At 35.8% G+C, this 25,190-nt stretch overlaps 1 protein-coding gene and 1 non-coding gene across 7 annotated transcripts in view; both read right to left on the bottom strand.

The window, feature by feature from the left end:
• eps8a (epidermal growth factor receptor pathway substrate 8a) overlaps positions 1-22,853 on the bottom strand; it is a 39,534-nt gene extending 16,681 nt beyond the window's left edge. Inside the window, exons 1-7 of one of the 6 annotated variants that reach the window (XM_058772285.1) lie at positions 22,647-22,853; positions 5,608-5,724; positions 4,485-4,562; positions 3,326-3,387; positions 2,354-2,404; positions 2,011-2,078; positions 406-567 (exon numbers count right to left, since the gene is read on the bottom strand). In XM_058772285.1, coding sequence (XP_058628268.1) covers positions 406-567; positions 2,011-2,078; positions 2,354-2,404; positions 3,326-3,387; positions 4,485-4,562; positions 5,608-5,618 — 432 coding nt within the window. In that variant the 5' untranslated portion in view covers positions 5,619-5,724; positions 22,647-22,853. Of the gene's footprint in view, positions 1-405; positions 568-2,010; positions 2,079-2,353; positions 2,405-3,325; positions 3,388-4,484; positions 4,563-5,607; positions 5,725-9,077; positions 9,614-22,646 lie in introns of those variants that run through there. The other 5 variants (XM_058772289.1, XM_058772286.1, XM_058772288.1 and 2 more) reach the window with 5 other exon arrangements.
• A 2,219-nt stretch (positions 22,854-25,072) lies between these two features.
• trnam-cau (transfer RNA methionine (anticodon CAU)) lies at positions 25,073-25,144 on the bottom strand. Its single transcript has one exon. It is a non-coding gene; the product is annotated as a tRNA-Met (tRNA).
• Positions 25,145-25,190: the final 46 nt, after the last annotated feature.

Below are 25,190 nucleotides of genomic sequence, written 5' to 3' on the forward strand. Positions count from 1 at the left end.
ACATTGTTACGCCAGTAGGTGGTGAAAAGGGGCTTTTTATAATCTGAAGAACCTTCTTTTGCTACAAAGAAGCTTTTGTGACACAGAAAGGTTCTTCAGATGTTAAATGTTCTTTATGCAACCATTTAGACAAAAAAGGCTCTTCTATGGCATCGTGAAGCACCTTTATTTTTTAAGAGTGTATCCAGAATAATGCAGCTCTATTTTGCACACAAATAACAACTCTTAAACAAGTTTTATGTAGCGTGCTGATTTCTGTTCATGTATTCAGCTGCAACTAAATGTTTTACAAAAAGAGAAGAATAAATATGTTTGATATTATTTTTTTAAATCACATTGGAATCGATCAAATTTAAACGATACCCAACCCTACTTCGGTCTGATGGCAGATCGGTGGGTTCGTACCTTGCTGTCGTTGTCGATGAGGCTGACGGCTTTCCCGTCCACCTGCAGGATCATGTCCTGCGTCCACACCTTGCCTTTGGCATCCAGCAGACGCAGCTTTCTGACGCCGTCCTCGATGGTCAGCATCGCCTCCTTACGGTCCATCAAAAACGTGGTCAGATGCTGCAGGAGACAAAAGTCAAGTCACCTGTACTTCTATAGTGCTTTGTTTCAAAGCAGGCAGAAAAACACACAGAGCTTCTCACATAGCTTTGCTTTTGGGGTTTAAAAGACAATTAATATTCAGTTATATAACTGCATCGATGCTATCCGATGAGAACAAAACTTGTACTAAACTGATCTGAATAATGACTTCTGTAGAGCTGCTTTACAGGTAAAACTGAATTTATTTTCACAATTGATGAATTTTGCAACACTAACAAAACAATTTGTATTGTATTCAGCGTTACAGAAATAAAGATGATTTTATAGCTAAAACTAAAATTAAAATTCAAACCATTAAAAAACATTAAGTTACTTGAAATAAATAAATATACTAACAAATAATAATAATAAAATTAATTATTTTATTTTAGCTGGTGTAGAAGGCAACATTTCTCAATTTCATTCAGTTTAATATGACGCACTAAAAAATTAAAACTATACAGATATAAATATAAAAGAAACTACTAAAAATTATGAAAACACTCAACAAAATCACTAAAACATAAAACAAATTGTAAAACTTTAAAATAAAAACTGATTTTAAATATTAACAAAAACTATAATAGTATCTCTATGATGCTAAAATAACATGCATTTGATATCGAATGGCAGCCAAACGTCCTTAAAGACATTTTCATTTATATTTAAACCAAATTCATTCATATTTAAAGTGACAGTTCACCCAGAATTGATTATTCTGTCATTTACTCTCCATATCCAGTTAAAACTTGTATGACTTTCTTTCTTCTGTAAAGTAAGATATTTTGAACAACGTTAAGGTCTAAACAACACTGGACCCCATTGACTTCCATTGTACGGACAACACTTTGTTAGACTTTCATCTTACTATAGAAGAAATAAAGGCAGGTATAAATGGGATGATGGAGACTAAGTTATGCCAGAATGATCATTTCGTTTAATATCATCTGTGTCGTATTTTCCTGGTTTTAGAGGATGAGTTGTTGTCACATGTTGTCCATGTTGATGTGTGTCTAACTGTTTATAACAGAGTCTGAACTGATTTGTGACCCTGGACCACAAAACCAGTCATAAGGGTCAAATTTTTTAATTTGAGATTTATGCATCATCTGAAAGCTGAATAAATAAGCTTACCATTGATGCATGAATTGATGCAAAAAAATCTAAATATTGAGAAAATCACCTTTAAAGTTGTCCAAATGAAGTTCTTAGCAATGCATATTATTATAAGTTTTGATATATTTACAGACTTAATATCCTAATGATTTTTGGCATTAAATAAAAATGGATAATTTTGACCCATTCAATGTATTTTTGGCTTTTGCTACAAATACAGCCGTGCTACTTAAGACTGGTTTTGTGCTGCAGGATCACATTTGTGTGATTTCTGAGTCTAATCTCCTGAACAGATGCGTGTCTCACCTCCACATGGTACTGTGACGTGTCCGTCAGGCTGTTGATGCTGTTTTTGGTGTAGTTCTTCCTTTGCTCTGAGGAAAGAGCAGACCCTGTTATATACTCGCCGTTGGAGACACACACGAGCGCGTCCAGACAGAATCTGCAGATTTACTGTATTCACATCTTCTGTTCTGATTCTGGAGCTCAATCTGAGACAGATTCCGTGTGGACGCACAAAACCGAACACATCATATCACACGTGTGTGAGGAGTTCATGACGCAGGAGCAGATTCAGCTGGGAAACTAGCAGGAGAGGAGAAGACTGGACACACACACACACACACACACACACACACACAGCTTCTACCTTTCTTTTTGTGTTTGGCGGAGGTGTGCAGGAAATAAACTCCATCTGTTCCTGAGAGCGATGGCGCAGAGAAAACACACACACACACACACACACACAGTGAGTGACTGACATGTAGGTTTCTTCACTGTGACCTTCAACCTCTGCTGTGATGTGATACACACACAAACACACGCACACACTTTTAGACACCTGCAGTGATTCCGAGAACGTCTCACATCTTACGGCCCTTCAGCATGACAGACAATGCACATTCCATAAAAAGTAACCAAGCAATGCAACTGTACAAAAAAATGCAATCCACTACTTTTAAAAGTAACTTTCCGCAAAACTAATCTCAATAAAGCAAACAAAGCCTGTTAAGGAGGCATCTGGATTTTCATGACAATAAAAGACAATTGATAATTGCAAAAATATTCTAATATATTATTTAGACTGTATTATACGTCATGATAATATTTGTTTGGCTTTACTAAAATTCTTCACATTACAGTATTTGTTTAATTGACTTGAACTGAATAATGACTCTATTGTCTTATGAGCTGAAATTGAACTAATTTCAAAATTGATGAATTTTCCAACATTAGCACTGATTTGAATAATGACTCTAATGTCTTCTGTAGAGCTGCTTTAAATTGAATTTGTTTGACGGATGAATTTTGCATCATTAACACTGTTATTTTCCTGTTTACTAGTATAAAGCAACTTGACTTAAATAAAAATGTATTATTATTGTGGTGAAATACGAGTCAGATGTGTTCTCATGCATGAAAATATCAATATGAATCTGTGGGATGAATCCCTTTTGGGAATCAGACAAAAGAGCAAACGGCTGAACATCTTCATCATGTTCTTCACGTCACACACTGAATAACACAATCCCATTGTGCAGCACATTGTCATGGTGACAGCCTTTCGGAGGGGTCAGGGGCGCTGCAGTTCCCTCAGTGGACAGCAGGAGGACACACATACCGTACAGAGCTTTACCACCCGACCTTTTGGCAGGAACATCTGGAGACAGTGAGCCGTGACCGCTGAGAGAGAGAGAGAGAGAGAGAGTTAGTACACTAGCGCCCATCCATACTTACACTTTCTCTGCTGTTCTTCTAGGATTAAAGTGAATTAATTGTGATGCATGTCCTGTCCTCAGTCACTCACGGCCTGAGTGTGTGTGTGTGTGTGTGTGTGTGTGTGTGTACAGGTTTATATATCCAGGTGGGCACTTAAACCTGAATACACACAGACTCATGGGGGCTCGTGTCACGGTGGGGACTAAATTGAGGTCCCCATGGGTACAAAAGCTTATAAATCATACAGAATGTGTTTTTTTGAGAAAGTAAAAATGCCTGTAGTTTCCTGTAAGGGGTAGGATTAGGTGTAGGGTTGGTGTAGGGCGACAGAAAATACGGTTTGTACAGTAGAAAAGCCTTTACGCCTATGGAGAGACCAGACTGTGTGTGTGTGTGTGTGTGTGTGTGTGTGTGTGTGTATGTGTGTGTGGAGTTAATGAGTAAAGTGGACACTTGATCTGTTTCATTGTGTAAGTCACACTAATTGTGCGACAGATCAATAATGAATGTGTTCAATACATCAGGAGCAGAGGAAACATCAATAAAACATCAGATTCATCACGCTCAAGTCACACCATGACTGCTCAGATGAAAAATCCCAATGATCCATCTAATAAATAAAACTGAGAGTTCTGGTCAGTGATCCAGTGAACTCAGGTGCAACACTGCAAATGTGACACTGATTTGATACAACCGTTCAATAAACAATAATTAATATCGTGTTACATTTTAGGCACAATATTGTCTGTCTTTGATCAATTTTGCAAATGAAAACAGATCCAATCAAAGCCACGACAGAACCGTTGTGAGTCTCTGATCAACACACTGCGGCGATTCATTACTGAATGAATCGAGTGAGTCAATGATTCAGTGATTCATTCATAAAGACGGTTACTGAATGAATCAGCCGTTTGAACGAATTGGTTGAATGAATGAATCAGTGACTCGCTAATTAAGACAGTGATTCGCTTTCACCTACTGGTGCTTTTACTTTCATATTTACAGTATCATTTAAAAAAAAAAAAAAAAATCTCATTAGTTGTTGTGATTGCTTGGCTTACTTTATCTGTGAGGACTGCGCTGTGACTCCGGTGTATCCGTTCATGTCTGGACTCTGCATTGCGCTCACAGATCCTCCACTGCAACACAATAAAAGCAGCGTCAGTCACACAATCACATCCACACACAGAACCAACAGCACACGGATGGGAGAAATACACATACGCCTTCATCATCATCATCATCATCATCATCATCAAAGCTGCTCAGACTCAATGAGATTCACACATATCACTCATATTCATTTATGACACAATCACGGAATAAAGATCATATTTTCCGGTTTTGTAATCAGGAAATGAGTGCTGGATGAAACATTGTGGGAGGAGTCTGATGCTGTGAGTGAAATCATGTGATCATGTGACTCATGATTAACCGGTCACTTGGTGCTCACAGAGAACACGTCTAAAAATGTGAGACGCAGTGCTCAGGAATGTTTTTTTTTTAAAAGCGCAGCGCAGAACGCCTCCTCCTCCACGTTGCTGTCAATTAAAACAGTTGCCATGCCAACTTGCTACTGTAAACAAAAGCATGCCCCGCCTCCAGGGTCTTCTGATTGGTCTGCTGTTTTGGAACTGACATTGATAAGTGGCACTCACTGATCTATAATAAGCTGTGTCTGAAACCACTCTTTATCCACTATATAGTGCACTATATCGGGTGTCAACCCATTTTGTAGTGCTGTCCGAATTCTGAGTGAACGACTTCATTCCCTATATTCGTTCACTACTTTTTTTTTTTTTTTTTTTTTAATTGGTTACCGTACTTTTTGCCCACAATGCATTCTGATTTTGAGTGTACAACCTTGCTGAAGCACTATTTCCCACAATCCAATGCGGAGTAGCGACAAGCTGGAAGAGAGAGCGAGAGCGAGCGAGTTTGAATGAGAGATGCCTTTTACGTCTTTATTTCTGCTTTAACATTTATTTCACGCATTATTTATTATGTAGGCATTGACTCAGTTTAATATTTTATTAATTTACTGAGGTGGCATCTTTGTTAATTTACAAAAATGATGATAATTTGGTGGATATTTAAAAATGTTCGTTGGTAGCGTATTCATTCTGATGTAAAATTAAAGGGATAGTTCACCCAAAAATAGAAATGTGATGTTTATCTGCTTACCCCCAGGACATCCGAGATGTAGGTGACTTTGTTTCTTCAGCAAAACACAAACGAAGATTTTTAACTCAAACCGTTGCAGTCTGTCAGTCATATAATGGCAGTCAATGGGACTCACGGCTTTGAGAGACAAAAAAACATACACAGACAAAACCAAATTTAAACCCCGCGGCTCGTGACGATACATTGAGGTCTAAAGACACGAAACGATCGGTCTGTGCAAGAAACTGAACAGTATTTATATAATTTTTTACCTCTGATACACCGCACTGTCCTGAGCGCGTTCACAACTATGCCTATGCCAGAGCAGGACACTCAATACTTTCGGACACAGCTATAGATTTATATAGATCAGTGGTGGCACTGCACGTAAAAGTTGAAATTCTTTTAACTTGACACGGCGTCTTAAAAACACAGCACTGCAAAAAAGCGAAACGTCATACACATCCATGTAGTGCCTGTTTACATGGAAAAACAATGGAAAAGTAGCGCACTGGAAAGGAAAAACATGTTCTGTGTGAACAGCCCTTTACTCAACTGAGGTCAACAAACAAGTTCTCATCTAATTTTCTTTAATTAACTAACATGTAATCAGAAGACATCTGGACTGGATGTGTGTGTGTGTGTGTGTGTGACTCATCCAAAATGTCTCGAGTAGGTACTTTTTAAATAAGTAATTACTCCGCAAACCACAAAAAGATTGTTCTATATAGTATGAATGTAATCTGGACATACTACATTCGGCATGTTGTTGTTGTCACATGACCCACCAGCATCAGTTGCATTGCATCACTGCCATTCATAAATCCTCCCCATGGCATCATGGGATAGTAAAGTTCATAATCAGTGTTGGGTAATTAATAATTACTTAATAATTGAGCACTAATTACTAAGTAATTAGTTACTGTAATTTAATTACGTTTCCCTTGAAAAAAGTAAAGGATTGCTATTACAGTTACTTCATATGTAATTGAACTTAATACTGTGTATAGACTGTAGAGTGTATACTCAATACAATAGTGGATTTAACAAAAAATGCTTAAAATGCATGCTTTTTATGTACCCTTCACACTTTTAATACTTTGGTGAGTTAATAAGAATATTGGTAGCACTTTAGGGTCCAATTCTCACTATTAACTTGTTGGTTATTAGCATGAATATTACTGGGATATTGGCTGTGTATTATTACTTAAAAAGCACATATTAATGTCTTGTTCTGCAAGACCTTATTCTTATTCCTTAATCTTACCCAATTAATTAGCAGTAAGTAATTAAATACTTTTTGGAGAGAATCATTTGTACAGTAATCTAAATACACTGTTGAAGATGTAATTAGTAACTAGTAATTAATTACTTTTTTTTAGAGTAACCCAACACTGTTCATAATCACACCAGAAGTGGTCGGTCATCCGGCTACTTTGAATTCAGACATACTTCTTTTGTCACATTCTGTTTTTCGCCTATTATCAGAGTTGGGGAAAGTTACTTTAAAAGTAATGCATTACAATATTGCGTTACTCCATAAAAAAGTAACTAATTGCATTAGTTACTTTTTTTGGAAAGTAATGCATTACATTACTTTTTTTCCCCTGAGCTGAGCTTTTTGGCAGCTGTAAGGGCCCTTTCACACCAAAAATGAAATTAATAAGCCTATTAATAAGGCAGGGAGGCGCTCCGTGTCACATTGATGCTGCTGTTAAAGACTCGTTTAGTGCATTTGAGGTCAAACGGAGTCAAACTCTGAGATGATGATGAATGATCAGACAGTCAGTCTCCACCGCTCGTCGCCACGCGTCTATAATTAGCCCCGCGTGGGCCGTTAGCAGGTTAATCTGGCCGATTGAGTAATGAGTCCGACTGACAGAGTTAAACTGTCCAAGACCATAAGCCTGTGCGACGTCAATCATTGAGCCGAATGTAAACACTGAGAGTATATTCTGACAGATGAACACCTCACAGGTTAAACACCTGAAAGCGATCCTTAACCAGCACATCCCTAGTGAAAAATAAATATACTTGATACATTTATTTCATGCTAAGCATACTACGAACACATTTTTATATTTATGTACTTAATGTCCTGCACTTGTACTTTTAGTATACTAAACTGGAACAACTAATTTTGTACTTAATGCACTTTAACTGTGCAGAATTCCAATTAAAGATATACTTAGTATATTTGATTGTGCTAAAGTGGAACTATTGCAAGTACATATAAGTATATATTTTGCATTGAAAATCTGATATTATTCAAAGATCATACAATCCTCATCAAAAGTGACATTAAAACACATTTTAGACTTATTAAGAAAAGTGCATTGTGCACAAGTAATATGCCAAGTGAAGTTTAATTATAATTTTTAAATCAGTAAGTCTTGAGTTATATGTTATATGTGCTGATAACCGAACACACACACACACACACACACACACGTGTCCTACAGACAGAAACACACTGGTAGAAGGATCAGAGACGGAGAGATCGGGTCCAGCAGCTGCTGACCATATGAATGATTGATCAGATCACAGGCCGTTTTGTGGGTCAAACGACTAGAGTCTGTTCCACTACAAACCCTGAGTTACAGCATTACATACAGTACACCACCGACCAAAAGACTGGAATCATTACGATCCAACATTATAAGAACAACAAGAACAAAAGAACGTTATCAATGTTGATAACACTCAATATTTTTGCAGAAATCATTTAAAAATGTGGGATAATTAAGATTTTACTGTAGCTCAAGGACTCAAGGATGCATTAAATTGTTTAAAAGTGACGGTAAAGACATTTATAATGTTACAAATCTTCCCATTTCAGATAAATGCTGTTCTTTTGAACTTTCTATTCATCTGTGAATCCTGAAAAATAAAATGCATCAGAGTTTCCACAAAAATATTGTGCAGCACAACTGTGTTCAACATTGATAATAATCAGAATGTTTCTTGAGCAGCAAATCAGCATATTAGAATGATTTCTGAAGATCATGTGACACAATGATGCTGAAAATTCAGCTTTGATCACCGAAATAAATTACATTTTAACAGATATTCACGTAGAAAATAGCTATTTAAAATTGTAATAATATTCCACAATTTTACTATATTTTTGATTGAATAAATGCAGCCTTGGTGAGCAAAAGACACTTCTATCATAAACATTAAAACATCTTAATTATTCCAAACTTTTGGCCACTACTGTATATATACACAACAAAAGCAGTTGAATGACTCTGTTAGATTCACATTCACACTGTGATGTAACAACATCAAACATGAATCACGTCTGTTCGACAAAAGAGCATCAAATGCAGCATTCAAACACGTTTCTCCTCCTGCATCAGCGTTACGTCTGAAACGGATCGACACGAGCCACATCAAACCCAGCGATTCATACAAACAAACACTGAGGAATCATGGCACACCTGTGTGAATCACACAGCAAACAGAACAAACCCTCTCTTCACTCGTACCTGTTCACAGCCTCCACGATGTGCCGCTTCTTCTCACCATGGAATCTTTAAGAGGATTTGTAAGGAGCTTTACAAACTCACACAGGTCTGTGATTATCCACTCCAGCGCAAAGGATTCTGGGACACGCAGATTCTGGAAAACTTCTACAGTTCTGTTCTTCTGAACGTCTTTACACGATCATGACATAAATCTGTTGGACAGTCAGAGTCTAATGGGGTCTAGTGGATCATTAGAAGTGAATCTCCTGACTTCTGCAGGTTAATATAAAAGCATCCGTCTTTGTCCATTCAGGTCCGTTTGTTAAAGATTTTCTAAATCAGGACTTGCCAGTGTTTTACATCACAAACTGGCTTTTTTTACCATCATTCATACAAGTGATTTTATATTTAGATCTTAACAACAACAATAAACATTGCATTTATTTATTTATGTACGTATTTATTTTGTATAATTTTATTTATTTATTTAATATTATTTTTATCATTTTATTTATTTATATTTGTATTTTAATTAATTTATATTATTTTATTTTTCATTTAATTTATATTTTCATTATTTTATTTATTTATTTATTTATTTTTCATTTAATTTATATTTTTATTATTTTATTTATTTATTTATTTATTTTTCATTTAATTTATATTTTTATTATTTTATTTATTTATATTATTTTACTTTTCATTTAATTTATATTTTTATTATTTTATTTATTTATATTATTGTATTTTTCATTTAATTTATATTTTTATTATTTTATTTATATTATTTTATTTTTCATTTCATTTATATTTTTATTATTTTATTTATTTATTTATATTATTTTATTTTTCATTTAATTTATATTTTTATTATTTTATTTATTTATTTTTTAATTATTATCATCATAACCATAATGAAGCCCAATATCTCCATTGTGTTTCTGTGTCGGCTGTGAATCCATACACTGCACATTATTCCTCTTTAATCCCGTTATCTCTTCTCTTTGCGTCTCCAGGCCTGTGTGTACCCAGAATCCTCAGCGCTTGCTGACATCACAGACCTGCCCTGATCCTATTAAACACAGCTATATTAAGATCTTTATGAGCACCGTGAATACAGCACAGGCAACATATGAAAATTAAGCAAATGAAGCCTCTCCTTTAGCAATATGAGGTCAAAGGTGACCCATTAAAACACACCATTAGTCTTCATATGTGGGTCAAACTGAGACACATTAACTGGTGAATCTCTCAAACACGTCAAGAACACGTCACTCTGAATCAAAAGATAGAAAAAAGACATCATATTCTGTATTTCATGACTACTAATGTATGTAAATGGTAAAGTCTTGCAGAGAGAAGGATCATGATCAGTGTGTTCATCCGCGGTGATTCAGTCTGTCTGTGTAGGAAGCGCTTTAAATTCACTCGTCATCGTCTCTTCAGTGGGATTGTGAAGAGAAGCGTGAAACTTTCCTCTGTTTAGACTTCATTTACAATCTGCTCACAAACCGCACTGAGGAGACGAGGCGAGACGAGATGGCTGATCTATATGAAGAAGCTCTCTCTCTCTCTCTCTCTCTCTCTGGTGCGATAACAGCATTCAGCTGAAATCACTGCTTCTCCAGCACTGGAAACTCAAGCCAGTAATTAAGACTCACAATAGAAGCGTCCCAGAAACGCCCAACAATCAATCACACACGACAGCGCTGGACCAACCAAACACACACATGACGGGCCGTATCATCACCGTTGAACTGTTTTCCACTCACAATGTTAGTACAGCTCTGTGTCATCATAACTTTTTTCATGACCATTCTCTCCAGCTTCTCTCAGACTCAATAGACTTTCACTCATAAAGACAGTCACCTGATTCATTCCTAAATCCATCAGTGCATTTGAACAAATCAGTTGAATGAATGATTCAAACAACACGAAACGGTGTTCCTGAATGAACTGTTGAATTAATGAATCAATGACACACTCATAAATACAATTAAATCAATTGAATGAATTATTCAATGACTGGCTAATAAAGCATTTTTGCAGGAATCGGTTGCATGAATGATTCAAATGACTCACTCCTAAAGACTAATTCCTGAACAAATCAGTTGAATGAACGAATCAATGACTTCTCATTTCTAAGTGAATCAGCGTGTTTGAGTGAATAGGTTAAATTAATGAACCAAGGACAGTCACTTCATTCATTCCTCAATGCATCAGTTTATTTGAACAAATCAGTTGAATGAAAGATTCAAATTACTTTCTCAAAGTGACTCGATTCATTCTTAAATGAAACAACATTCCTGAATGAATTGTTGAATTGATGAATCACTGACTCACTCATAAGTACAGCAAATTGTTTAATTTCAGCGTTTTTGAATGAATCGATTAAATGAATTATTCAATGACTCGCTCATAAAGCATTTTTAAATGAATCGGTTGCATAAATGATTCAAGTGACTCATGAAAACAGTCGCTTGATTTGTTCCTCAATGCATCAGTGTATTTGAACAAATCAGTTGACTGAATGATTCAAAAGACTCGATTTCTTCCTGAATGAAGGAACGTTCATGAATGAACTTTGAATTAATGAATCACCGACTCACTCATAAAGACTGTAACTTGTCGCCACCTACTGGTGCAACGACGAGATTCAATGGCCTGAACGAACTCTTGTATAAGGTACAATGAAATCCTCTGTCCAAAGATTAAGGAAAAGACTACATTTATGAAGATCATACTGCTCTGATATAACATGAACACTTCTAATCCACACGAATAGAAACTATTAGACCGTCCAGCACAGAATCACTGCTGAAGGGTTGTTCCTCACTGATTAGAGTCGTGTGACTCCGTGCACTATAATCACATATTCAACATCACAGGAATCACTCAGAACCACTGATGTGGACACACACACGTCAGAAGGTCAAAGGTCACCTGCTCTGTGTTTACACTGGCTAATCTACTTCCTGCTTTCCGCTCCACCCAGAGGGAAATGACATCATCAGCATGAGGCTTCATTATCTGTTCGGTTCTGCGGCAGATTCTTCTGTCGCTACTTGAATCGTCTAATTAAAGATCCGTTACGCCGGAGACGAACTGAACATGAATAAACCAGAGAAAGATTTAAACACAAACATACACACCCCTCAGTAAAAGACAGAGAGGATTCTGGGTAGAGACAGGAGCGGCAGAAAGGTTTCCTAGAAATCAAGTGATGATTCTGTGGTGTTTTGTGAATCGGTTCACGCCCTCCAGAGCAAACAGAGCCGCTCACATGCTCCGCTCCGCTCCTCCAGTTGCTGCTTAAGTCTCTTTTAATGAAGAGAGATCAAGCGGAGCCTGGCATGAGACACACACGTGTGTGTAACTGCAGCACACAACAGCAGAAAACAAACGTGCTGTTTGTTAGTAAACCGTGGTTAACGGTTAATTAGTACATTCCACCTAAAGCTGGAGGTCAAGGAACCGTAGGAACTTCTTACAGGAAAGGAAATAAAGCCAAATATGATTAGATTACTAGAGCTGCTGACTTCAGTGACCACACCAGATAAAGTCAGAAAGTTATTTCACACACGTATGACCCTCACAGTGTGTGTGTGTGTGTGTGTGTGTGTGTGTGTGTGTGTGTGTGACACGTTACTAAACCATCATTAACTAAAACACGTTAACCATAAACCATAAAAAAGAAACATTTTTAGTTACTTGAAATAAGCTTTACATTAAAATAAAATGTAAACTTATTTTATTATTTTACTATGCATTTTATTATGTGAAATATAACAAACTTATTTTATTATATATTTCTTTAAAAAAAACTTTGGCAACATTTCTTATTTTCATTTAGTTAGTTTAAGTTGAAGTACTAAAATAACTAAATAAAAACCAAATAAACTAAAATTAATAAATACAATTTTAATAAAATAATACTACACAGGCATATTAAAAAAAATTAAAAAGAAGAAAAAAAAAAAAAAAACATGAAAAATTACTAAAGACCTAATCCATTTTCTTTTAGCTATTTGGCAACATTTAGTTTAAATTGAAGTACTAAAATAACCAAACAAAAAATAAACTAAAACAAATATAACTACACAGGCATAAAAAAGAACAAAAAAGTAATAAAATGAATAAATAAAACATTTATAAAATAAAACTACATAGACATTTTTGAATTAAAAATCAACAAAAAAAAAAAAACTAAACAATTAAAAGCCTAACCATGAATAAAATTAGTGAAAGCAAACAAACAAAAAAGAAAAACAATAAAATTAAAACCTAATTTAAAATATTAGCAAAAAATAGTATATTAATGATACTACAATAACACTGGAATGTGAGACGTGAGCATTTCTCTGAAGAACACGTCAAACACAGTCATAAGGAAGTTCAGAGCCTGATAGAGGCTTTATTGATAAGCTGATGCTTAGAATTCATGAGCAGTCAACGGTCCTATTTCCACATTTACTACACTATCCACTACAACTTAAAGAAAGAAAGAAATAAGTAAATAAATAAATGTACAGATCGAACAGGTGCGCAGCGCAGCAGAGTAACAGAAGCAGGTGGAACCAGAAGCTTCTTGACCTCTGTGACCTTCAGGAACCCGATCCGGCCGCACCCTCCGCCCGAGGTCACGCCTCACACACGTCACATGACGCTCTTACAGTGTGTGTCCAGTGACGACACACACATCCTGATCAAACATCAGCTGTGTGACGACACATCAGCTGCATCACAACACACCAGACGGCTGACTCCACAGCAACAACACAAATTAAACAACAAAAGAAATTAAAAGCGGATACTTTTTTTAACGTGAACTTGAAAAGTTTATTTTTTCAATATTATTTGTTTATTCACAATACACATTGTTTCAGAGCAGCTTTACAGAAAATCGTGATGTTAATGTTTGTAATATCTTCATATCATGTATTCGCATTTATCTAGATTAGATTAGAGCTGGATGATAATAAAGATACATTTTGTGATGATATAAACAATCAAACAATTGATATTTACTATATAGTATCGCCTTCAATGAGCAACTTTATACAGAGAACTGTGCAATAATATTGTTACATTATACATTTATTGTATAATAGACCTGTTTTTGTTTTTGTTTTTTAAATCAAGGAGTAAATAGCCTAATCTTTTGTTATCCTGTTAAAAAATTTGAATATCGTGAAAATGTTTTTTTTTGTAACTTATTTCAAAAAGTGATACTTTCATATATTCTACATTCATCATAAGTAAAACATTTCAAATGTTTATTTCTTTTAATTTTGATGATTAGAGCTTACAGCTCATGAAAGTCAAAAATCCAGTATCTCAAAATATTAGAATATTTACATTCGAGTTTGAATAAATGACCATCCCTACAGTATAAATTCTGGGTATCTCTTGTTCTTTGAAACCATAATAATGGAGAAGACTGCTGACTTGGCAATGGTCCAGAAGACAATCATTAACGCCCTCCACAAAGAGGGTAAGTCACAGAAAGTCATTACTGAAAGGTGTGGCTGTTTACAGAGTGCTGTATCAAAGCATATTAAATGCAAAGTTGATCACAAGGAAGAAACTGGGTAGGAAAAGGTGCACAAGCAACAGGGATGACTGCAAGCTTGAGAATACAGTCAAGAAAAGCTGATTCAGACACTTGGGAGAGCTTCACAAGGAGAGAACTGAAGCACGCTCAGACATCTTCAGGAAAAGAGCTACCAAGCCACTTCTGAAAAAGAAACGTCAGAAGCGTCTTACGCTAAAGAGAAAAAGAACTGGACTGTTGCTCAGTGGTCCAAAGTCCTCTTTTCAGATAAAAGTACATTTTGCATTTCATTTGGAAATCAAGGTCTGGAGTCTGGAGTAAGACTGGAGAGGCACAGAATCCAAGCTGCTTGAAGTCCAGAGTGAAGTTTCTGAAGTCAGAGATGATTTGGGGTGCTGTGACGTCTGCTGGTGTTGGTTCATTGTGTTTTATCAAGTCCAAAGTCAATGCAACCATCTACCAGGAGATTTTGGAGCACTTTATGCTTCCATCTGCTGACAAGCTTTATGGAGATGCTGATTTCCTTTTCCAGCAGGACTTTAGCACCTGCCCACAGTGACAAAACTACTTGCAAGTGGTTTGCTGACCATGATATTACTGTGCTTGATTGGCCAGCCAACATGCCTGACCTGAACCCCGTATGGAATCTATGGAATATTTTCAAGAGAAAGATGAGAAACAGTCGATCCAACAATACAGACGATCTGAAAGCTCAATAGTGCCTCAGCAGGGCCACAGACTGATCGCTTCCAAGCCACGCCTCACTGATGCTGGAGTTTGTGCTAAACGAGCCCCGACCAAGTATTGAGTGCATAAATTAACATACTTTAAATAACTGGAACTTTTCTGTTTTTCAAATCCTTTTTTTTTTTGATTAATCTTAGGAAATATTCTAATATTTTGAGATACTGGATTTTTGACGTGTGTGTGTGTGTGTGTGTGAGAGAGAAAACTCTGTACACTGCAGTTCAAAAGTTTGGGATCAGACTTTCATGAGCTGTAAGCTCTAATCATCAACTTTTGAAATGTTTTACTTTTCATGTAATGAATCCAGAATATATGAAGTATCACTTTTTTAAAATGGGTCACAAAAAAAATTTCACGATATTATAATTTTTTGAGATGCACCTGTATATGAATTTTTTTTTTTTTTCAGATATCTGGGGACTTATGGTGACAATTCTGTCTCCACACTGTAGTGATGTAAATACACACACACACACACACACACACACACACACAACCCTCCTCCTGTTGTTTTAACAGAACTGTGATAACTAATTAACCAGTGACTGAACACACACACACACACGGTCGTGAGCGGAGGCTGTGGTGAATAAGGAGACAGTAAAGCACATTTGATCATTTACAGCTCATCAGAGACACTGTACTGTACTGTACTGACTGTGAAATGAGCTGTTACTCTGAGGATGTGATCCACTTCTCACTGCATGTGTGTGTGTGTGTGTGTGTGTGTGTGTGTGCGGGTTTTTGTGACAAATGAGGACATAAATTTGTATAATGACAAGGGAGATTAAGGGAGAAAAAGATTTCTATTTTGAATAAATGCTGTACTTTTTAACTTTTTATTCATCAAAGAATCCTGAAAAAAGTATCACAGGTTCCAAAAAAAAAAATTTAAGCGACACAACAGTTTCCAACATAAAAAATAATAATAAATCGACATCATAGAATAATTCATGAAGGATCATGTGACCTTGAACACTGGCGTAATGGCTGATGAAAATTCAGCTTTGCATCACAGAAACAAATTATATTTTAAAGTATATTAAAATAGAAAACTGTTATTTTAAACTGTAATAATATTTCACAATTTTACTGTATTTTCACAATTTTTGATCAAATAAATGCAGCCTTGATGAAGCAGAAGAAACTTCTTTAAAAAACATTAAAAATCATACTGATCCCAAAATTTTGAATGGCAGTGTGACATGAGTGAGTGTGTGTGTGTGTGTGTGTGTGTGTGTGAGATAGTAAAGACAAAAAAGAACACAGAGTTACAGCACTCACTCCTGACCAACATCAGAAGGTCGTTTCACCCTGAACACACGGCTGAGACGCGCTCACATGAAGAACTCTAAACATCTCGTTTGCTTTGCTGTCATTCTGATAGAGAGCAGTGTGGTCAGTTAATGAGCACTAATGCCATGAATCTCATTATCTCATTAGGAAACCTGTTTGTCAAACGGCCTGCGCTGATATGATTCATCGTGTGTATCTTGGATACTTTTGCTCTGATTGTCGCTCGCATGCAGGAAGTAAAAGAAACAGAAGTCATTGTGCTCTGAGGTCGTCACAGGAGCAGCTGAGCTATGAATAGAGGACAATAAAGGACGTTATGACTTTGTAGATAAGGCAGGAGGAAACCCGCTCAATGGAGGCATGTTCAGCTCGTTTGTGCTGATCAGAAACAGACAACAACCAGACAACATTAACATCACACAGAGGAGAGTGTCAAAACACAACCACTTGGAGCTCCATGATGCGAGATATTATACACATTCCTCTAGCATGCATTTACATTGGAATACAATGGAAAAGTAGTGCATTGGAATGGAAAACGTGTCCATCATAGAGCAGTTCTGTGTAAGACATAAACCTCCACATCGATGGTTCCATGAAGAACCTTGAACATCCATGAGTCTTCTCATTGATCAAAATCTACTTTATAGAGAAGAAAGGGTCTGTAGATTATTAAAATGTTACATTAATGGTTATGGAATGGATCACTGTAAGGTTCTTTGGAGCCAAAATGGCTGGCAAAACCCCTTTATTTTTAAGTGTGTAGATGAATTGAGTAAAACTAAATTCCCTAAAAAAGACTCCAGAGACCAGCACAATTTTCCTCTAGAAAACAGCAGAAATCCTCCAGAGACTCAAGCCTCCACCAAACAAGCTCCACTGCCGTTACATCTCAGTGGCACGAGTGAATGTGCCAAACACAGAGTAGTGAAAAATCTGAGCGATGCCAAACCCATGGGCTCAGTTTCAGTCTGCTGAGATTCTCTCGCTTAGACAAAACGGCATAATCACTTCTCAACAAGCTGCCAAATAAACGATACACTTACTGAACTCAGCTGACGTCATCACAGCACACAAACAAATACAAACAAACGCTGGGAACATCCAGAAATACTCCCACAGAATCACAGGCCTCGGGCCAGAGGAGGTTTCACATGGTCCCAGATGAGGAACAGCTAGACGCAGCTGGTGTTTTTAACCGCTCGCGGTCAGAAGTGTCTTCAGTGCTGCTGTTTCTAACATAATGGAGCAAAAGTCTTTACATAACACTGCAAGATATTCAGCTGGAGTTATGTAATCTAAAAGTAACTACTAAAGTAACGCATTACTTTTACAATAAAATATCTGAGTTACTTTTTCAAATAAGTTACGCCAGTTACTGTGTTACCCATGTATTGACTGACAGCTCTTGTGTTGCCATGTTGAGAGAAATCGAGTAAACATGATCTTACTGTAGTTCTAGACTAAATGTGACCCTGGACCACAAAACCAGTCTTAAGTGTCAATTTTTCGAAATTGAGATTTGAGATCATCTGAAAGCTGAATAAATAAGCTTTCCATTGATGTATGGTTTGTTATGATCGGACAATATTTGGCTGAGATACAGCTATTTGAAAATCTGGAATCTGAGGGTGCAAAAAAATCAAAATATTAAGAAAATCGCCTTTAAAGTTGTTCAAATGAATTCTTAGCAATGCATATTACTAATCAAAATGACGTTTTGATATATTTAAAGTAGTAAATTTACAATATATCTTCATGGAACATGATCTTTACTTAATATCCTAATGATTTTTGGCATAAAAGAAAAATCTATAATTTTGACCCATACAGTGTATTTTTGGCTATTGCTACAAATATACCCCAGCGACTTAAGACTGGTTTTGTGCTCCAGGGTCACAAATGTCAGCATGCATTTACTCATCTCACTTGACCAAAAGCAGATTCAGAGTTCCTTAAAATGAATGAAAACAATGAAATGCAAACTCAGAATATGATGCAAACATGCAATAATTAACACAAATATCCTTTATGTATTTAATCCCATTTTATTAGTGTCCAATGATCCAATTTAACCATGCTAATAAGAAAAAATTACTTCAGATAAACATTTGTGTTTAATTTTATTTTTTTTTCATTGCTGAAGAGTGTTGAACTTTCTTCTTCTGTGTCCTATTCTTCATGCAATCCAGAATGGCAGCACAGCTGAAAGGTTTGCTTGAGCTGTGCCCTCATTTACTTCAGCCTATTTATTTCACTTTCGGGGCCCTATCACAGACCCGGGGCAATGCGGCGCCAGGCGTGACACAGGTGTTTTTTGCTAGTTTCAGCCCAACCTCATTTTAACGTCCTGCACCACGTTGTATAAATAGCAAATGCATTTGTGCCCATTTGTGCGCGCTGGTCTGAAAACCAGGTGTGTTCAGGCACATCGTTGGCGCGTTTGCTATTTTGAGGCAACTGAGGCAAACTTTTGAGGCAAACTTTTGAGGCAAACTTGGTCTAAAGTCAATGGCGTAGTATATTTTTTTGTTATTTAAAGAGCGCGTTAGTAATATGCGTCTATAGGCGGGTCCACAACTAGAGCTGGGTATCAAGTTCGATACTTTTTAGGCACCGAACGAATTGCCTCGATACCATCGAGTATCAAAAAACGTCTTGATGCGGTGATTTCAGCGTCTGCCGTCTCACTAAATGAGGACATAAACATGAACAACATCTCTTTACCGTTTGATTTGAGTAATACTAGCATCATATGCACACAGAACTTTAAAGGTATTCACGGCAACCCGTCATAATAAAAGTTCGGTTTAACTGCGGCAGAAATATATTACTATTGTTCAGCAGAATGCACATACTGCTACTACTAGCCTAAAATTATTAAAACTTCATTTTAATTTTAATTATTTTACCCCCTTTGTTTGCCAAAATAGATAAAGTTTGATTTTCAATATGAATGAAATTAATGTTTTATGCCTTCATTTGAAAACCAGATACAGAACATAGAATTTCTGAGGAAAAAGAAAAATTTCATAAGGCTATTTTAAGAATAAATTTGTTTTATGCATTCAAATAATTAGACATACTACAACACAGAATTTAATAACAATAATACATATGGTGAAAGAAAATAAAACACCCACTTATGAAAGTGGATAAAGATTTTAAATTTCTTGCCCTCGGTGTGAAAGGGCTTTTACATGTGCCAAAAATATAACTTTTTATATTAAAAACAAACATGCAAGCCTAGCCCAGAATTGAAAAGTATCTTAATGCATTACTGTCCATAAAAAGTAACTATGTAATATAATTAGTTACTTTTTTAGGGAGTAACACATTACTGTAATGCATTACTTTTCAAAATAACTTTCCCCAACACTTAAGATATTAGTGAAGAGCATCTTATCTACTGTAGAGAATCCTGTTAAAAAGCTCCTCTGTGAAAACTCATCACACTACAGAGACCAGCAGCTCAAATCTCATGATCCAGCGAAACCCGGTGTGAACCCTTAAAATACGACAGGACCGTAAGATGTCTCAGCAGCTGAAGATAACACCACGGCTCAATGAAATTAATGGAAACATTAGCGGTTATGTAACAGGGCTCCATATTTAACCCGTAGCACTGGGACCTGCACCGCTCATAACACCAATTACTGAAACTCACTGGAGAGCGACTCGTCGTACAGTGTGTCCCTATTAAGGGCCGTTAACCATTTACTTCCCTACACAGAACCACCTCAGATTAGAGCTGCTCAGAATTACAGTCAAGGTTCAGGAAGTGCTAAATCATCGACCGCATTGATGCATTAAAACCCGTTTAATCCCAAATTTTTTACCCAAACATGAAAATATCCAAAAATGATGTGTCATTAGTGACCCTTTGAAATACTCTATAATTACTTTTTGAAAAAGTGTATGAAAAATTGTGCTTTATGGTCGGTGGGATAATGTGTATACTGAATTAACATATTTCTGCAGTCATAAAAATGGTTATATATCTCAGCTCTTTTAAACTGTTTGATCACATTCTACGGTTACTATTATGCATTAAAAAAAAAACATTAATAGGAACACTGAGATAAAAGACAAAAAAACTATCAACGTGTTTCAAAATTGTTACTTTTTTGTCAAATATAACATCAAACTTTTATATTAGTGCTACCAGCATTACAACAGCAGTATTTTTTGTAACACTTGAATTTTTAATTTAGTGCAATATTTTGTCATTGCAACATTTAAGTGTAATTTTCACTAACAACTGCAATTGGATTTATATTGTATACCTAAATTCACTGTTATCCCATCTATCATCTATCGTGACCATCAACATGTTTACTCATTCTATGACCACACTCAACACAATTTAATAATTGTGAATTCATATATTTATACTAGACACCTTAAAGATAATGTGCATCAAAAATCTTTATGTTAACATACTTTACTAGCCTTTCATTTTTTGAGCTTTGATGCATCCATCATCTGCTCAAGGTGCAAACAGTAAATAAACTGCTCTGGTCATGTGACAATTTGCACTAATCATGTGAAACTGCACATATTTAATTAGACCCTTTATTTTTCCCATATTTGCAGAAAGTGCACTAAAACATCAGTCAGTAAGGTTTTTAGAGCTTTATGAATGAACAATTGTGACCGGTGGGATTAAATGGGATTTAATGAAGTCTCTGCAATACTTGTAATTAGAGCATTTTTCATTTTATAACGCTCATAATCAGATTACAGTAACTTTTTATGGATTATGTGATTACATATTGTTCACACAGTGGCATTTAATTATTCATAATTTATTGATATTCCCCTAAATTCTTATTTAAATGTTAATTTATAAGCAATTAGGCTATGTATGAAACAAATAAGTATGTAAGTTACTAAACACTGGTGAGCTGTCATCATATCCAGTGAGCTTCAGTATGCGTTTATTATGGAAAGTCAGGACAAAATATTTCAAACCTGGAAGACTTTGGGTGTATAATGTCATTGCTGTATTCATTTTTATTAATGTTTGTTGATGTAATGCAAGGATTCCCAAAAATAAACAAATGTTTTTATGATTTAATTAATTATTAGCATTCTGATATCTCACAAACCCACTGCCGTTCTTACATTAAGCCCATTTTGTGAAACCCAGGTGTAAAGTAATGTTTAATAAATTTTATTGCTTTTTTTTTTTTTTACAATATATTTACATTTAGTCATTTAGCTGACGCTTTTATCCAAAGTGACTTACAAATGACTTATTAATTTTTATATCAATATGGTACATTTAGTGGTAACTTTAAAACAAGTTAGATAAGAATGTAGGCCTAATCTAAAAAAAGTAGTCAGAATACATTATGTTACTAACTACAGTTTTCATCATGTAATCTATATTCATAACGGACTACAATTTGTATGTAATCCACCCAGCACTGTGTATTAATAACATGATATAAACAACTGCAGTGAATTCTGAACTCATCAGTAATATAAAGGTATATGCAGTGATGTAATAACACAGCACGGATATTAATGTACTGGCAGTGATGTTTTAATGAAGTCTGATTACAGTAGTGATATAAACAATTGCAGTGATGAAATAATAACTGATCTCAGTGATATAAACAACTGTAATGATGCAAGTAATAATAAAATCTGATCACTAATGTAACGGCAGTGATGTGTTAGTGAAGTCTGATCACAGCGGGGTTAATAGCGCACAAATATTACCGCATTAATTGAAAAGCTTACACAGGCGCGTGCACGTGACGGGCTCTGCCATGGCAACCGGGACAGTATTTACCGCGCGCAGCCGTTAAACCAGCGAACGGAACGGAACCGTGATCAACACAGAAGATAAACACAATAATACACACTACAACACAGCTAACGCGCTTTTGGTTGAGTTTAAAGAGAGTGATTTACAAACACCGCCAGTACACGATCTACAACATACAAGTGTGTGTTTGTGTGGTGTGTAAACACACACTCACCTGTTTCTGTGTTTCTTCCCGCTTTTACCGCATGGCAGAAGCACAAACACGCACGTCTCGGCAGGTGACGGTGACTGTCAATGAGTTTCTCGGTTAAATGCCAAAATGAAGAGCCGCTTGTGTGAGTTTGACTCGCGCTCCGCCTCACCGACCCCCGCGCGCGACCCGACAGCGCCTCCACGCGCGCGCACGCGTCATCACACCTGAGCGCGCAGGTGAACGTGCCATTCAAATTAATGACAGCTGTGTCTATCAAAACCAGTCATAAGGGTAATTTATTAATATTTTAAATTGATATTTGCTTTATCTGAAAGCTGACTAAATCAGCTTTCCATTGATGTATGGTTTGTTGGACAATATTTGTCTGAGATACAACTATTTGAAAATCTGGAATCTGAGGGAGCAAAAAAATCAAAATATTGAGAAAATCGCCTTTAAAGTTGTTCAAATGAAGTTCTTAGCAATGCATATTACTAATCAAAAATTAAGTTTTGATATATTTATGGTAGGAAATTGACAAAATATCTTCATGGAACATGATCTTTACTTAATATCCTAATGATTTTTGGCATAAAAGAAAAATTAATAATTTTGACTCGAGCAATATATTGTTGGCTATTGCTACAAATATACCTGTGCGACTTAAGACTTCGCGTTTTGTGCTCTAGGGTCATATTTAATAATGATGCTTCAAATATCCAGTGTTGGAAAGTAACTAGTAAATTAATAAAAAAATTAATGTAACTAATCAGTCAGGCCTACAGTTATTGAGAAAAAAATGTATATTTAAATTACAGTTACTTAAGAAAATGTTAATGATTATGAAGGGGTTACATCTGAATATATTCACACACACACACACACACACACACACACACACACACACAGACAGACAGAGAGCTTATTTATTTCATAAATTGCATTGACTGCTTTAAACTATGAGACACCTGGAGTTTAGTACACAGGACTTTGATAATAATTTGATAACTGTTCTATTTCTTATTTGGGTTTGTGTATATGCTTTATTTTTTAAGATTAACTGATTTAAAATTAAATTATTATAATCTTTATTCAAGTGATGAAGGATTTTGAAAGTGACAGTAATCAGTGTTGAGTTCTATACTGTAAGGTTAACCCTGCCTGCTTTGTTTGAAAATGATTAACATTAGAAATTAATAAAAGTAATCAAATGTAATCAGTTACGTTACTTTAATACAGTAATTGACATATTACATTTTAGATAGGGTAACTTGCAATCTGTAAGCTTCCCAACACTGCGAATTAACAATAAACAATAAATAAACACACCATTATCAACATCACCAGCTGGAAATATGAAACCATATTCATTTCAAACACTCTGATGATGAAGGCGATTTATTAATAGCTCAAACAAAGCAGAACAAAAGCTCTATTGGGATCTGTTTGACTCGGGGTGTGACGGTGAACTAGTCCTGCTTTAATCTCGATGAAAGATGTTCTTCTCTGATGATTTTAGTCTGTGCTAATATTTATTGGAAAATGGTGAGCTCTGCCTTAATGTAAATCATTAATAAGCAAAAGATCAGCTCAGTTCAAAGGAAAAGAGGAGCATTTCTGGTACATCGTGTCGTGTGTGTGTGTGTGTGTGTGTGTGTGTGTGTGTGTGTGTGTGTGTGTGTAACTGGTATTCCTTCACTGATAGGGAGCAAGTCCTCACAAAGACAGTAATTTTGGCTTTGGGGACATTGTTGGTCCCCATAAGGAAAAAAAGCTTATAAATCAAGAATTTTGAGAATCTAAAACAGCAGAAAGTTTCGTGTGAGGAGTAGGTTTAGGTAAGGGGATAGAAAATACAGTATTTACAGTAGAGAAACCATTACACCTTGAACCCATAAAACATGGAAGTGTGTGTGTGTGTGTGTGTGTGTAAATAGCACTCCTCTCTTTACACACCTTCTCTTATTTACATTTTGCATAAACTAAATGTTATTTTTCCCAGTGTGGCTAGTCCTTTAGGAAAATTAGCCATGGTCACTACAAATAAAACAAAAAGAAACATGGTATAGTTAACCACAAATTAACAACGGTTTTGCTACATTAACCATAGTTTAACCGAGGTATTTGCAATAAAACTGTGGTTAAACAAATGGTAGTCAATATGCCAAAAAAATAAACATGGTTACTTACTACCATTTTACTATAGGTAGTAAGTTTTATGCAAAAAAAAAAAAAAATATATATATATATATATAGCATAAGTAAATATTTTAAATTAACAGTATTAAAATGAAGTAAGCATGCTGCAGTAAAATATAAATAAAATAAAAACACAATAATATTCACTGTAACTATGGATTGTGTTGCTTCAGTAAAGTCGTTGGTTGTAGTTCTTTATTCGATGCTTTCACTATCATACGTGTCGTTTTTAATGAAAAATAAAAAGCTAGCAGAGGATGGTTTCGATCCATCGACCTCTGGGTTATGGGCCCAGCACGCTTCCGCTGCGCCACTCTGCTCTCGGTGCACAAGCTGGAATATCACTGTACATCAACACAATACATA

Source organism: Onychostoma macrolepis, chromosome 04, assembly GCF_012432095.1.
Source record: "Onychostoma macrolepis isolate SWU-2019 chromosome 04, ASM1243209v1, whole genome shotgun sequence".
NCBI lineage: Eukaryota > Metazoa > Chordata > Actinopteri > Cypriniformes > Cyprinidae > Onychostoma > Onychostoma macrolepis.